This window comes from Rhinichthys klamathensis, unplaced genomic scaffold (assembly GCF_029890125.1).
Source record: "Rhinichthys klamathensis goyatoka isolate OS25496 unplaced genomic scaffold, OSU_Roscu_1.1 h1tg000562l_1, whole genome shotgun sequence".
NCBI lineage: Eukaryota > Metazoa > Chordata > Actinopteri > Cypriniformes > Leuciscidae > Rhinichthys > Rhinichthys klamathensis.
In genome coordinates this window covers 367501-382500 of record NW_026607028.1, presented here as the reverse complement: position 1 = coordinate 382500, position 15000 = coordinate 367501, and the positions used below count along the sequence as shown (strand labels likewise).

The following is a 15000-nucleotide window of genomic DNA, read 5'->3' as shown; positions in this document are numbered from 1 at the left end:
AAATCTTCCTCTTGTGATGTATTTTTAAGAAGGATCAATACTTTCCAGGGAATCGCATCCATTACAACTGCAAAGTCTTTAGGTCTAACTTTAAATTTATTCAAAAATTCTCTATATGTTAATACATTTCCATCATTATTCAAAAGCTGGCTAACAAATATAATATTATTTTCAAACCAGTAGTAAAAAAAAAGATTTATTTTTGTAAAGGATGTCTTTGTTGTTCCAAATATAATATCTCCTAGGTGGAAAATTATGTTTGTAGGCCAGTGTCCATGCCATGAGAGCTTGTTTATGAAATTTTGCAAGCTTAAATGGTATTTTTTCAATCGAAAAATTACACTTCAATAAAAATGAGAGGTCGCCCAATTGTTTAAATAGATAATCGGGAAAGGAATTCCAAATGCAGTCTTTATTTTTTAAATACTGAATAAGCCAATTTATTTTAAATACATTGTTCAAAGCATCATAACTCAACACCTCTAAACCACCATGATCTTTAGGATTGCATAAAATTTCTTTTCTCAAATAATGTGGCTTGTTTTTCCAAATAAAATCAAAAAGCATTTTATCTCTAATTGTTTGGTAACTTTAGAGGGAATATGCAATGATAACGAAACATAGACTGATCTGGAGATTCCTTCCGCTTTTGACAAAAGTACCCGCCCCAGAATTGATAGATCCCTTTGTAGCCATGCATTAAGCCTCTTACTAGTTTTGTTAATAATTGGGTTGAAGTTTAAATCATTACGCAAATTTTCATCTTTACATATATAACAACTCCCAGATGTTACTTGATTTGCAATTGGAATATTAGCTACATAAATTAGTTAAACTACATTCTTTGAGAGGAAACAGAACAGACTTATTCATATTCATTCCTAGCCCTGATACATCTGAAAATTCTTTTATGCATTTTACTGCTTTAATGATTTCATTCCTATCCTTCAAAGAGAGATTCATTAAAAGCCAGCGAGGAGCAGCGTGCGCGTGACGTCATCACGCTGGTGACGTCGCGTTGTTTTGCAAGCGCTGTACGTGACAGAGAGGCGTTGATCCGAATCCACAGGCCTTCAGGAACAACCGACGGAGACACACACACTTTCACAGCTTAAGGTAATTAAATCAACTTTACCTTTGTAGAATATCGAGAAATCATATTTACGATAAATAATAACAAGATGAGCGGGAAGCGCGTGACGCGTAAACAAACCGCCAGAAGAAACACGTCACGGTCGAGCCCGAGAACTGAACGCGATTAAACACACACAACTCGACAAACTTCTGCGATCAACGCGATTATCCGTGTGTAACGCGTGTGTATTACAGGGAAGCTCGTGTGGAGGCTTCACTGCGGGTTTGGGTTTGTGAGGTTTAGCTGCTAGTCGGTGTTGGAGTTGGTAGCTAACAGAAGTGTGTGTTCCGTGTAACACTAGCGTTACTCTCGTTAGCATCGAAGCAAGTTTGAGCTTTTACTTTCACTCTCCGCGGGGAAGTTCGGTGTTGATCTTTCTGGTATTCCTCTGTGTGGACGGAAACCACTGATGTAGACGGGTTTTTAAAGACCAACACACGTAATCTCTAGTTTATTCCCTCAAGCCTGTCTAATGTGAGGATTCTGCGCTGCTGTCAGATGATGAGGTCAAAGGTCAGGCTATAATACGCAGGTCTTTTAGAAAACCAGTTTAGTTTTAAAATGCACAGTGATCATGTGATTGACATTTAGTAGAGTAGAAACACCTCCAAAAAAAGTACATGATGTTTCTTAGTGAACTTTCAGAATTACATCATTTCCTGTGAGCCTTTAATGATCAGAGTTGGTCAGTGTTTCCGCTCAACTGACTGCTGTGACGTCACATGACCTCTGACCTTCAACACTGCGTTTTGATTTTAGTGTTTCTGTTAATAAGTGTTTTTTTTCAGCTATTATTTTTTATTTAGTTTTAATCTCATGTTAAATATCCTTTTCAGACTTGTCGACATACACACACTCGCTTGTACACACTCACTCACACACACACTCACACGCCCGCTTGTATACAACCTCTCACACACACGCTTGCTTCTACACACACGCACTCGCTTGTACTCACTCTTTCACACACACACACACACACACACCTACACACTCACACACTCGCTTGTATACAACCTCACACACACACTTGCTTGCTTTTGCACACACTTGCGTGTACACACACGCACTCGCTTGTACACACTCTTTCTCACACACACACACACACTTGCTTCCTTCTACACACACTCGCTTGTACACACTCTCACACACACTCGCTTGCTTCTACACACACTCACTTGTACACACACTCATACACACTAGCTTCCACACACACTCCTGCTCACTCCACACACACTCCTGCTCACTCCACACACACTCCACACACACTCCTGCTCTCTCCACACACTCCACACACACACTCCTGCTCACTCCTCACACACTCCTGCTCACTCCTGTGTGTGTTCTCTTTCAGCAGGTTCTCCTGTGACTGAAACAACAGAAACATGAACGTGTTCGATCGCAGCATCAACTTTGATGCTCTCTTCAAGTTCTCTCAAATGTAAGTGTTTTGATCACCTCAGTGTCTTTTTTAGACGTGTGTGTGTGTGATGTTCATGATGTAATGTGCTTTTCTGATTACACATTCTATCTACACTATAATAACTAGAGTCCTATGGTAAGTGAATGAATAAGTGAATGTTCTGAAGGTGTTCTGTTCACTGAAGTGTGTTTCTCTGGCAGCTCGCACTCGACTCAGCAACACCTGAAGAGTGTGTATGCCAGTCTGGCGGTGTGTATGCTGGTGGCCACCGCCGGCGCCTACATCTATGTCATCACACACATGTTTCAGGTACACCTGGGGTTTATCTTCACTCTCTCACACACTCACACTCACTTGCACCCATCATAAAAGTGCATATGATGGATGGATGCACTTTTATTATGGATGTTTCAGGGTGGGATCACACACAACTCGCTCACACACACCTGATGTTGTGTTTCAGGGTGGGATCACTCACACACACACACACCTGATGTTGTGTTTCAGGGTGGGATCACGCACACACTCGCTCACACACCTGATGTTGTGTTTCAGGGTGGGATCACACACACACTCACTCACACACACACACCTGATGTTGTGTTTCAGAGTGGGATCACACACACACTCACTCTCACACACACTCACTCACACACACACACCTGATGTTGTGTTTCAGGGTGGGATCACACACACACTCACTCTCACACACACTCACTCACACACACACACCTGATGTTGTGTTTCAGGGTGGGATCACACACACACTCACTCTCACACACACTCACTCACACACACACACCTGATGTTGTGTTTCAGGGTGGGATCACACACACACTCACTCTCACACACACTCACTCACACACACACACCTGATGTTGTGTTTCAGGGTGGGATCACACACACACTCACTCTCACACACACTCACTCACACACACACACCTGATGTTGTGTTTCAGGGTGGGATCACACACACACTCACTCTCACACACACTCACTCACACACACACACACACACACACCTGATGTAGGGGTGTGCGATATCACGGTTTTTGATCGTGGACGATTAAAATGTCTCCACGATCTGCTTTTGAAGAAATATCGTAGTATCGTGCATTTTATCAGTTGCAGTTCTGGCGCCGAGCTCCGTCTCAACATACAACAAATGTGAACGCAGAGGAACGGGACACTGCAGTTCACAGAAGTTCATTATTTGCATGTGCTTTAACCCTCTAGGCGCCACGGTCGAGTTTACTCGACAAGACGCGGCACTGAATAAAACGGCCGATTTTGTCAAATTGGGTGTCAAATTTCGTTCAACCTCCCCTCCACTGGATGGCAGACATGTCATACTTCATCCCCGAATCAAAAAAACGTCATGTTTCTATACAAAATGTTCGAGTTAGAGCGCATTGAATCAGTGCGATCAAAAGCAAGTACAGCTCGCTGCATCCTGCGGTGGATATCCAACCCGGCCCACATCCATGTGTGACGTCAGAAGCCACGCCCATCCAAGTGTGACGTCGGAAGCCTCGCCCATGTCCAAATACGGCACGTGACTCGATTTGTTGTACGCATGCGCAAATGGCGCTGCTTCCTGTCGGAAAGGTCGGAAATATGTTTACAGCTGTTATCATAGTTATTGGTTTATAATAAAGATGAGGTTATTTGTATAGAGGTGTGACGCTACAGATTATTGATGCAGTTAAATTGTGACGCTTTGGCAGGCTTGGAATGGTCTAAATCACAATCACTCCCTTAACAGTGAGCATTGCTCACTGGTTTTGTAAGTTAATGACATCATGGTAGTACAAGTAAACAATGTACCTTAAAACGATATTTTTGTATTTCTCTTGTATTTCTGTTACACAAATGGTAATCAATAATCATGGTTTTGCTATTATAAACGTATAAGGGAGCATCTATACTTAAACTAAAACGAGTTTTTGTCACTTTCTTAATTATATGGGATCCAAACTGCACTTATAGTTACCCCTTCTAAATAAAAATAAATAAATGTAAACTTTTTTTTTACATTTCTTTCTATGTGGTTATAGAAATATTGCATTTTTACAACCAAATTAAGAATTCACTTATTAGTTAATGCCTGTTATAGCAAATGACTTTGAAATCAAATAATAAAACAGCAGAATGGAATTTATGTAAAGCTTAAAGAACCAATATGGTGAAACTCGAAAAATTAGAATATCGTGCAAAAGTTCATTTATTTCAGTAATTCAACTAAAAGCTGATACTAATATATAATATAGACTCATTACATGCTCATTTCAAGCCTTTATGTGTTATAAATTTGATGATTATGGTTTACAGCTATGTTGAATTACTGAAATAAATGAACTTTTGGACAATATTCTAATACATAAAAAACAGTGAATCTCTCGCTTCACCTACTGTACAGGTTTTATGAGTTTAACATATCAAAATATCATCATAGTTTAAAATATCTTGGTCACAAATTAATTTTTTATTTAATATTTTGTGTTAATACATCAAGTTTACACACATGGGTCTAAAATGACCCATCTATGCAAGTGTGATAACTTTTTGTTAAAATAACCAATGTCACAGTTGTTCAGAGCAACACATTCACTATACTACTTAAAATCAATAGTATATTCCTGCACAATCGAAAGGCTGCAGCTTTAGGACCCCGGGTACAGGACCCTAGTTTTTTAGTTTGTACATACATAGTTCGAAAGACATTTAATCTCAGGAGTATTTTTATAAAATGTGTTTTTTTTATTCAAAATGTATCAGAGGCATTTTGAAAATTTTAAATTTACACAAAACAAATTAAAAATGTATATCAACACAACTGAAAAAGTGGAGTGAGTCTTAGTTTCTTGAATTATACTGTATATTGATTAACCTCCTTAAGTTTAACTAATTTGCTCATTATCAGGTAAAATAACGATGGAATCAGCATATGCAGTCACTAAATGATATGGCCAGATATCAGAAGGCAAAACTCGAGAATGATTCAAGCATGCATTTATTTATATATACACATGTATTTATTTATATTATATGAAAGAACAAAATTATTTGTGCTAGAACAAAAGCACCAAAAAGATCCCCTTTTCCACCAGTTGCTGCAAGAATGGCTTCAACTCTGAAAGAGAGAGAGAGAGAGAGAGAGAGAGAGAGAGAGAGAGAGAGAGAGAGAGAGAGAGAGAGAGAGAGAGAGAGAGAGAGAGAGATATTTCAGTTGAACATGTTAAACAAATGTCTATTTCTGATTTAACACTTATGAAATGTTGGAGTTGTAGAGAGAGAAAGTCAAATAGAATATTCATGTTACTGACGTCTAATGCCAAACTCCAAATGTGTAAATGTAAGAGCAACACCCATCAATTGAATGGTCTCCCTTCTTTCCTCAATTGTTTGTCAATTTGTCGGTTAAAATCTTCCACTTCACTGAAATAGTTTTCAGAGAACAGTCACTGTTGCGTTAACAGAAATATCAGTAACAAAAGGGTGCACTGGGCATTGTGCAAAAATAATTAATAATTTACTCTGAGCTGCAATGGATGAATAGAAAATGAGAATTTCTCTTTAGTCATAAAACTGCAGCAGGGACATTCGAACCACCCATCCAGGCAGAATTGATCTGCATCAGGCTTGAACTGAAAATGTGTAGGATGCTGTAAAACATGACAATGACAATAATTATGTGATCTTTCCATTAATCTAGAATAGATAGATAATTTGGCACATACACAGAGTTATCAAGTAAGATGTAGTGAAATGATTCGGTTGCTCAACCAAGTTACTTTGAAGTGATAAGTTAGGTTTGTAAGTGATAAGTGATCAGACCAAAACGTTTTAACCTAGCTATCGTTAAGTTGTTAATTCCAATTCAGACAAACCTTTGGCCCGACAGTTAACAGTACGCTAACTTGATTAGGATACAAACCAAAGTTTATTTGTACTTACCGACATGGCAAACAATCACTTGCTTTCAAAATTGTAGTACTCCTGAAAAGAAGTATAATATAGTTAGGAAAGACTACTGATGTGATGGCTGGCTTGCTGTCACTGTATTTACTATGAATCAATAATAAAACTTATTCATATTACAACAGTTTATCACCACATTACATTATCTAAACATGTATAACTTCTTTGCATAGCAATGACTGAACAACTTCAAACTTTTTCAATATGGAGTATTTACAACTGACAGAGTGACAATCAAATCTCATATTCTTTACAAGCAGAATAAGATTTACAGGATGTAACGTCACACATAAGCACTGAAATAATATATTTTTTCATATTTACCCTTAATCCAAATAACAACATGAAATTGGTGATATAATAATGCAGTTAGTATAGTATAATAGTAATAGTATACAAAACAAAATTCTCAGTTGAGAATCTAACGTAGTTACTGATACGAAATTCACTCAGCCAAATGTAACACACAACTCAGTTGAGACATTACAGGGGAGTTAAATGACCAAATATGTAAGTTGAAGATAATTCATAGCTCTAAAACAACATCATCAAACCTTATTGATTCGAATTACATCGATATTTTGACAATGCTAGTCAAGTGATCAACCGCACTGACCTCATTACAAACTATTAATAAGAGCTGCTTTCAACAGGTAACATCTCATTCTTATACAACTCATTCGTATTATGTTGAACAGTGTTTATACTAAAACCGCAAGTGTGTTTTGTGCATTTTGTTTCGCAGTTACCTTCGTCTTCTAGTCTTCTCTTCTCGATGCTTCTTCCTGTTTTTAAATGTTAATGAGAATGTGTCCAATTTGGGCATGGGCGTGGCTTCTGACGTCACACTTGGACGTGGGCCGGGTTGGATGTCCACCGCAGGCTGCAGCGAGAGGCTACTCATCAAAAGCGGAGCTAGTGTGCGAGACGAGTGAGCCGTTTTATCAGATCCTCTCCGCAATCGCAACGACAGTATTGTGGTGGAGACTTTGTCTAATACCACTGGGTATGTTAGACGAGGTCGAAGTATTCATAGGACAGTTAGGAGACAACGTGGAGGCAGGGTGGGGAGTCGCAATGACAATGACAGCAGTCCGAGCTGTGCACACTCGGCGCGCTCGTGCGAGGCAGATCTGGCCGCGCTGCTCGTATCATCTCACTCATGATCTGTGCGAGTGAGTGTTTGAACTAAACAGGTCTTGTCTACTTGTGTTTGTATGTCATATGAATAAAATATATTTGCCCCATACATGGAATCAGAGTGCCTACTGTATTTAGTAAATGGAAAATCTCTACAGCAAAAGGCCAATCACTACATGCATTCGGTTTGTTTCTACCATTTATTAGTAATGATTTACACAGTTTGTTTACTACTTACTATATACCTGAGCATTCAGTATTGTGCAATATAGCATACAGAAGGTGATGGACATTTTTGGGGGAAAGAAGTGCTGCATTTTATCATTTAAACGTGACTTTTCATGAAAATTCTATAATCCAAGATTGCCACCACCATATGACGTCATAATATGCAAATTAGATGGGAAAATGTAATCCCTACATAAACTTTGGGTCATCCTTAATATTTCTCTAATTTACAGAAAGTCTCTATCTTTTATCACTTTTAAGATATAGCCTTTTGAAATTAAGATGTCAAAATCGAACGTTTTAGGAAAAAACCTCTGGCGCCTAAAGGGTTAAAGCCTCGCTGGTTAAACATGTAATTCACGTGCTGATGCGCTGTTCTGACGTGTGAAATATGAAAACATATACTATGGAAGTCACTGGAGTACAGCAACTGTTTGGTTAGCCACATTCTTCCAAATAACTTTTATTTTCAACAGAAAATCTGTTACCAATCTAAAGTTACCAAACAATTATTTTCAACAGAAGAAAGAAACTTATTCGGGTTTAAAACAACTTGAGAGGGTAAATGATGACAATTAAAATGTTTGGGAGAACTATCCCTTTAATGTTAATAAAACAACAAAACACAGAGGAAATCACTCACTGCTCTTGACTGAGAACTTTAGTAGTAGCTTTAATAATAATCAATGTATAATTTATACAGTGAAGTCTATGTTGTGTTTTATTTTCGTATTTGTTCATTTAGCCTAATTACTTTCTTCAATCCTACTGTTAAATACCCCTTCTGTAGCTGAAAAAATAAAGCACTGTTTATTTCATTTGTATATTAAGTTGTGTATGCTTAATGTGTATCTTTGTTCCTAATTCTTAATAACAAAGAAAATAATGATAAAGATTTTTATCTGCGCCACTTTGGCCTAAATGTCTGCCATTCTTTTTTCTTTTGTTACCTATAAGGCTTTTTTTTTAAATAGGGACATTAGTTTGGCTGTAATGCTCAGTCACTTGCAAAATAGTAAAACCAACATGAAAAAGAATTGTGATAAAATCGTTAATCGTGATTTTCCTGAAAAAAATCGTGATATGATATTTTTGCCATATCGCCCACCCCTAACCTGATGTTGTGTTTCAGGGTGGGATCACACACACACACACACACTCACTCACACACACACACTCACTCACACACACACACTCACTCACACACACACACCTGATGTTGTGTTTCAGGGTTGGATCACACACACACTCGCTCACACACACCTGATGTTGTGTTTCAGGGTGGGATCACACACACACACACACACTCACTCACACACACACTCACTCACACACACACACTCACTCACACACACACACCTGATGTTGTGTTTCAGGGTGGGATCACACACACACTCGCTCACACACACCTGATGTTGTGTTTCAGGGTGGGATCACACACACACACACACACTCGCTCACACACACACTCACTCACACACACTCACTCACACACACACACACACCTGATGTTGTGTTTCAGGGTGGGATCACACACACACTCGCTCACACACACCTGATGTTGTGTTTCAGGGTGGGATCACACACACACTCGCTCACACACACCTGATGTTGTGTTTCAGGGTGGGATCACACACACACTCGCTCACACACACCTGATGTTGTGTTTCAGGGTGGGATCACACACACACACACACTCGCTCACACACACACTCACTCACACACACACACTCACTCACACACACACACCTGATGTTGTGTTTCAGGGTGGGATCACACACACACTCGCTCACACACACCTGATGTTGTGTTTCAGGGTGGGATCACACACACACACACACTCGCTCACACACACACTCACTCACACACACACACTCACTCACACACACACACACCTGATGTTGTGTTTCAGGGTGGGATCACACACACACTCGCTCACACACACCTGATGTTGTGTTTCAGGGTGGGATCACACACACACTCACACACACACACACCTGATGTTGTGTTTCAGGGTGGGATCACACACACACTCACACACACACACCTGATGTTGTGTTTCAGGGTGGGATCACACACACACTCACACACACACACCTGATGTTGTGTTTCAGGGTGGGATCACACACACACTCACACACACACACACACACCTGATGTTGTGTTTCAGGGTGGGATCACACACACACTCACACACACACACACCTGATGTTGTGTTTCAGGGTGGGATCACACACACACTCACACACACACACCTGATGTTGTGTTTCAGGGTGGGATCACACACACACTCACACACACACACACCTGATGTTGTGTTTCAGGGTGGGATCACACACACACTCACACACACACACCTGATGTTGTGTTTCAGGGTGGGATCACTATGCTGGGGTCCCTGGCCATGATGGGTTGGCTGGCCATGACTCCTCACAGTCCTCAGACGGAGAAGAAGAGGTTGGCCATTCTGGCCGCTTTCGCTTTCTTCACAGGTCAGCTGATCAAACCTCTGCTCATTCCCTAGATCATGTGTTCAACACACTCACTGTAACGTCATATAATACCATAACACGTCACTGTGTGTGTTAAACAGGTCTCGGACTCGGGCCGCTCATGGACTACGTCATCAGCATCGACCCGAGGTAATGTTCCTGATCACAGGGTTACTTTCTAATGACTGTTCTTACAAATATTAGCATTCGCCCAATTACTTGTGAAGTGTAACGTGTCTATTGCTAGAGATTGTGATGTATCGTTTGCACACACACACACACACACCTGAAGCGCGGACAGAAAGGCGCCTCTCAAGAGATCCTGCATTCTGTTCACTTTTGAGATTTATTGAGCTTAAATTATCAAATACACACACCATTATGTCCACATGCCATGTTGGAGTAACACTGAAAGTCCCCCTGTGGTGAAAATCCAGGTTTTAATGTTGTTTATTACACGGCTCTGTGGAATACTTGATTCTGATTGGTCAATAGCGCCATGCAGCGGTGTGATATTCCCAGATAACAACAGAACACAGAAGCACAGGCTCATCCGGGTCACTGAAGCGCTTAACACTCGCCAGGAACCGTTATTCTTTCTGGGCGTTTTGTGTTTGCTGAGCTAATAAAGTATTAAAACTCAGTCGAATCGATATTTTGTGTACAGTTATTTAATCAGACTGATCTCATGAAATGGCGTATGAATGACACGCCAATTCGTATTTCCATTTTTGGCGTGCTATCAACACGCATAATCGCTTTTCAGCGTGTTTATCAACGCCTTTGACTTAACGTTACATTACTGTATATATCAATATATGACCTACCCCAACCCCGTCCCTAAACCTACCCGTCACTGGGGTTAATACCATTTATGAGTCTTCCCCTACCATCCTAGGAAAACAAATATCGCACCACAGATGTAGATATAGATTTTGCTTCGTTTCACTCGGACATTTAACGGCGTAGACATACACGCAAAAGATTTCGGCGTGGACGTACACGCGGATAGCTCAAAATGCGTATAGATAACACGCCACTTGACTTGAAAGTGGCGTGTATGTTTACGCAAAGTCATGATGTCATGTTGATTTAATTATGCCATCCAGTATCGCAGACTCGCTCTCTCGTTTCATACAAACGCAGATGCCGCCATTTCGTGACTTGTTTTGTACACTGTTTTAAAATCGTTCCTGTTTGTATTTCAAAATCCAACAGTTTAATCTGAAATCAATATCCCTGATCTCCACAATTATGTGTTGAAATGCCTGAAAATAGCATTTCACAGTTATGACGGCAGGGGGGAGGGGGTGTGGCGTGGCAGGGGGGAGTGGGCAGGGCGGGGGGAGGGGGTGTGGCGTGGCAGGGGGGAGTGGGCAGGGCGGGGGGAGGGGGTGTGGCGTGGCAGGGGGGAGTGGGCAGGGCGGGGGGAGGGGGTGTGGCGTGGCAGGGGGGAGTGGGCAGGGCGGGGGGAGGGGGTGTGGCGTGGCAGGGGGGAGTGGGCAGGGCGGGGGGAGGGGGTGTGGCGTGGCAGGGGGGAGTGGGCAGGGCGGGGGGAGGGGGTGTGGCGTGGCAGGGGGGAGTGGGCAGGGCGGGGGGAGGGGGTGTGGCGTGGCAGGGGGGAGTGGGCAGGGCGGGGGGAGGGGGTGTGGCGTGGCAGGGGGGAGTGGGCAGGGCGGGGGGAGGGGGTGTGGCGTGGCAGGGGGGAGTGGGCAGGGCGGGGGGAGGGGGTGTGGCGTGGCAGGGGGGAGTGGGCAGGGCGGGGGGAGGGGGTGTGGCGTGGCAGGGGGGAGTGGGCAGGGCAGGGGGGAGTGGGTGTGGCGTGGCAGGGCAGGGGGGAGTGGGCGTGGCGTGGCAGGGCAGGGGGGAGTGGGCGGGGCGTGGCGTGGCAGGGCAGGGGGGAGTGGGTGTGGCGTGGCAGGGCAGGGGGGAGTGGGCGTGGCGTGGCAGGGCAGGGGGTAGTGGGCGTGGCAGGGCAGGGGGGAGTGGGCGTGGCGTGGCAGGGCAGGGGGGAGTGGGTGTGGCGTGGCAGGGCAGGGGGGAGTGGGTGTGGCGTGGCAGGGCAGGGGGGAGTGGGCGTGGCAGGGCAGGGGGGAGTGGGTGTGGCGTGGCAGGGCAGGGGGGAGGGGGTGTGGCGTGGCAGGGCAGGGGGGAGTGGGCGTGGCAGGGCAGGGGGGAGTGGGCGTGGCGTGGCAGGGCAGGGGGGAGTGGGTGTGGCGTGGCAGGGCAGGGGGGAGTGGGTGTGGCGTGGCAGGGCAGGGGGGAGGGGGTGTGGCGTGGCAGGGCAGGGGGTAGTGGGCGTGGCAGGGCAGGGGGGAGTGGGAGTGGGCGTGGCGTGGCAGGGCAGGGGGGAGTGGGTGTGGCGTGGCAGGGCAGGGGGGAGTGGGTGTGGCGTGGCAGGGCAGGGGGGAGTGGGCGTGGCAGGGCAGGGGGGAGTGGGTGTGGCGTGGCAGGGCAGGGGGGAGGGGGTGTGGCGTGGCAGGGCAGGGGGGAGTGGGCGTGGCAGGGCAGGGGGGAGTGGGTGTGGCGTGGCAGGGCAGGGGGGAGGGGGCGTGGCAGGGCAGGGGGGAACTGTCATCGCCAGCGGCCCATGCATATCAACTAGGGGTGGAAATCTCTAGGCAACTCACGATTCGATTACGATTCAGAGGGCTGCGATTCGATGCTAAAGCGATTATCGATTATCTGAATCAATTTTTGACATTTGTGAATCGATTCAGAATTGTCCACGTCCGCATCGCGATGCATCTAAGAATCGATTTTTTCCCCCACCCCTAATATCAACTGTCACTAAAAATCAGTGGTAAAACGTGAGGAAATGCTAGATTTTTTTTTTATAGCTGGCAAAGTTAAAGCTGCAGTCCGTAGCTTTTTTTGGGTTAAAAATTATCCAAAATACATATCTGAGAAAATACATAACCAGCCAGTGTTCAAAACTCTCTGCTTGCCGTAGCTCGATTCAAAGCGGTTAGCTTGTAATAATGTTTTTAATTCCAGTGGTACTGGTGGATTTCCCCGGGAGATTCGAGCATGTCTTTGCGTCATTACGTCACATCTGTACACACACACATCTGTACACACACACATCTGTACACACACACATCTGTACACACACACACATCTGTACACACACACATCTGTACACACACACATCTGTACACACACACACATCTGTACACACACACATCTGTACACACACATCTGCACACATAAAGGAGTCTCGGCTAGTAGGCTATATTGCGTGTGAGGATGCTGGAGGTGGAGATTTATAGCCTTTTCTCACAGCACTTGATATAATTAAACTTATCAATTTTATGGCGGATCCAGAAAGGTATAAACGACAATCATCAGTGACAACTACAGACTCACCCGCTGTAACACGCAGAAGACTTCGTTCGGACTTCGGAGCGGCTACAGAAAAAAAGAGAGACTGCAACCGGCTCATGCGAAAACAAGGATAATATCGGAAGGACATTACATCTAGTCACGCAATGCTGACATTGTTAACATTAACAAGTTGAAAACAAAGTATAATTTGCACGGTTTTGCATGATAAGCGATTTTTAGATTTAATCAGCGCGATTTACTGCAATGTCAGAACCAGAACAAAAGTCGATGTTACTTGTTCAGAGGACAGTTTCCGGTGAAAATTATGTTGGTCATACTTCCAAAAAGAATAATCTGTGATTCTGAATGCCAGTATCCACACCGGCGGCGACTGACACACACACTCTCCTCATTGTGTTCATCCGCGCTGTGCCGTGTCAAACTACAACTCACGTAAAGTTGATAATTTCGCAAATGACTGCAATTGCAGATTTCGAACAGAGATGGCGACACAGAGGAAACACTGCACACAGCAGCTTTAAAGTCTAATGAAATACACTGACATCTTATTTCTGTCCTTTCTGAAGTAACTGAATGCCCCGCTACATAGGCCTCAGTAATCGTAATTCTATTTAAAACATATTAATGTACATGTATAATTATAATGTCATTATAATATATATATATATATATATATATATATATATATTTGTTTATATACACACACTATAAATGCATATATTTAAAAATAATTCATTTGAAATGATTATAAAGATATACTGGAATAGTATCCGCTGAGTTTTAAGTTTCGAGACGTGCTCCAGAGAAAGTTCATGGAGACGGAGAGGCAGAAAGCACACCCTGTTTATTTTCTTTATTTTATAAAAGCACAATGTTTTGTTTAGATTGTAAGTGGACACATAAAAAAGTAGACATTTAACAGTTTATTCATATTTCTTAAGTCTGAATGACCATAAATGACAGAGTATTTTAAGTCTTTTTTTCTGCTATGTGAAAAAAATCCAGCAACATTAAAAGTGTCCTAATAATGTCGGCCACTTTTACTGGTAACATCCGACATCTGGCATTATCAGGACACACACATATCCCCCACTGCATTATTATACATTATATTCAACATATATATATATGTAGTGTAGTACTGGCACTAAAACTCTGAAAACTTACATTTTTCCTCACACAGTAATTTTTATTTTGGGTGAACTATCCATAATACATATTGTTGCATTTTTGTGTTGCGATATATTGTGACA

At 43.0% G+C, this 15000-nt stretch overlaps 1 protein-coding gene across 2 annotated transcripts in view; it reads left to right on the top strand.

Moving 5' to 3' along the window:
- Positions 1-977: 977 nt before the first annotated feature.
- The window catches only part of tegt (testis enhanced gene transcript (BAX inhibitor 1)), a 22632-nt gene continuing 8609 nt past the window's right edge, over positions 978-15000 (top strand). The window contains exons 1-5 of one of the 2 annotated variants that reach the window (XM_056239422.1): positions 978-1116; positions 2490-2576; positions 2759-2867; positions 10282-10399; positions 10501-10549. In XM_056239422.1, the coding sequence (XP_056095397.1) occupies positions 2521-2576; positions 2759-2867; positions 10282-10399; positions 10501-10549 (332 nt within the window). In that variant the 5' untranslated portion in view covers positions 978-1116; positions 2490-2520. The remainder of the gene's footprint in view (positions 1117-2489; positions 2577-2758; positions 2868-10281; positions 10400-10500; positions 10550-15000) is intronic. The other variant, XM_056239423.1, reaches the window with a different exon arrangement.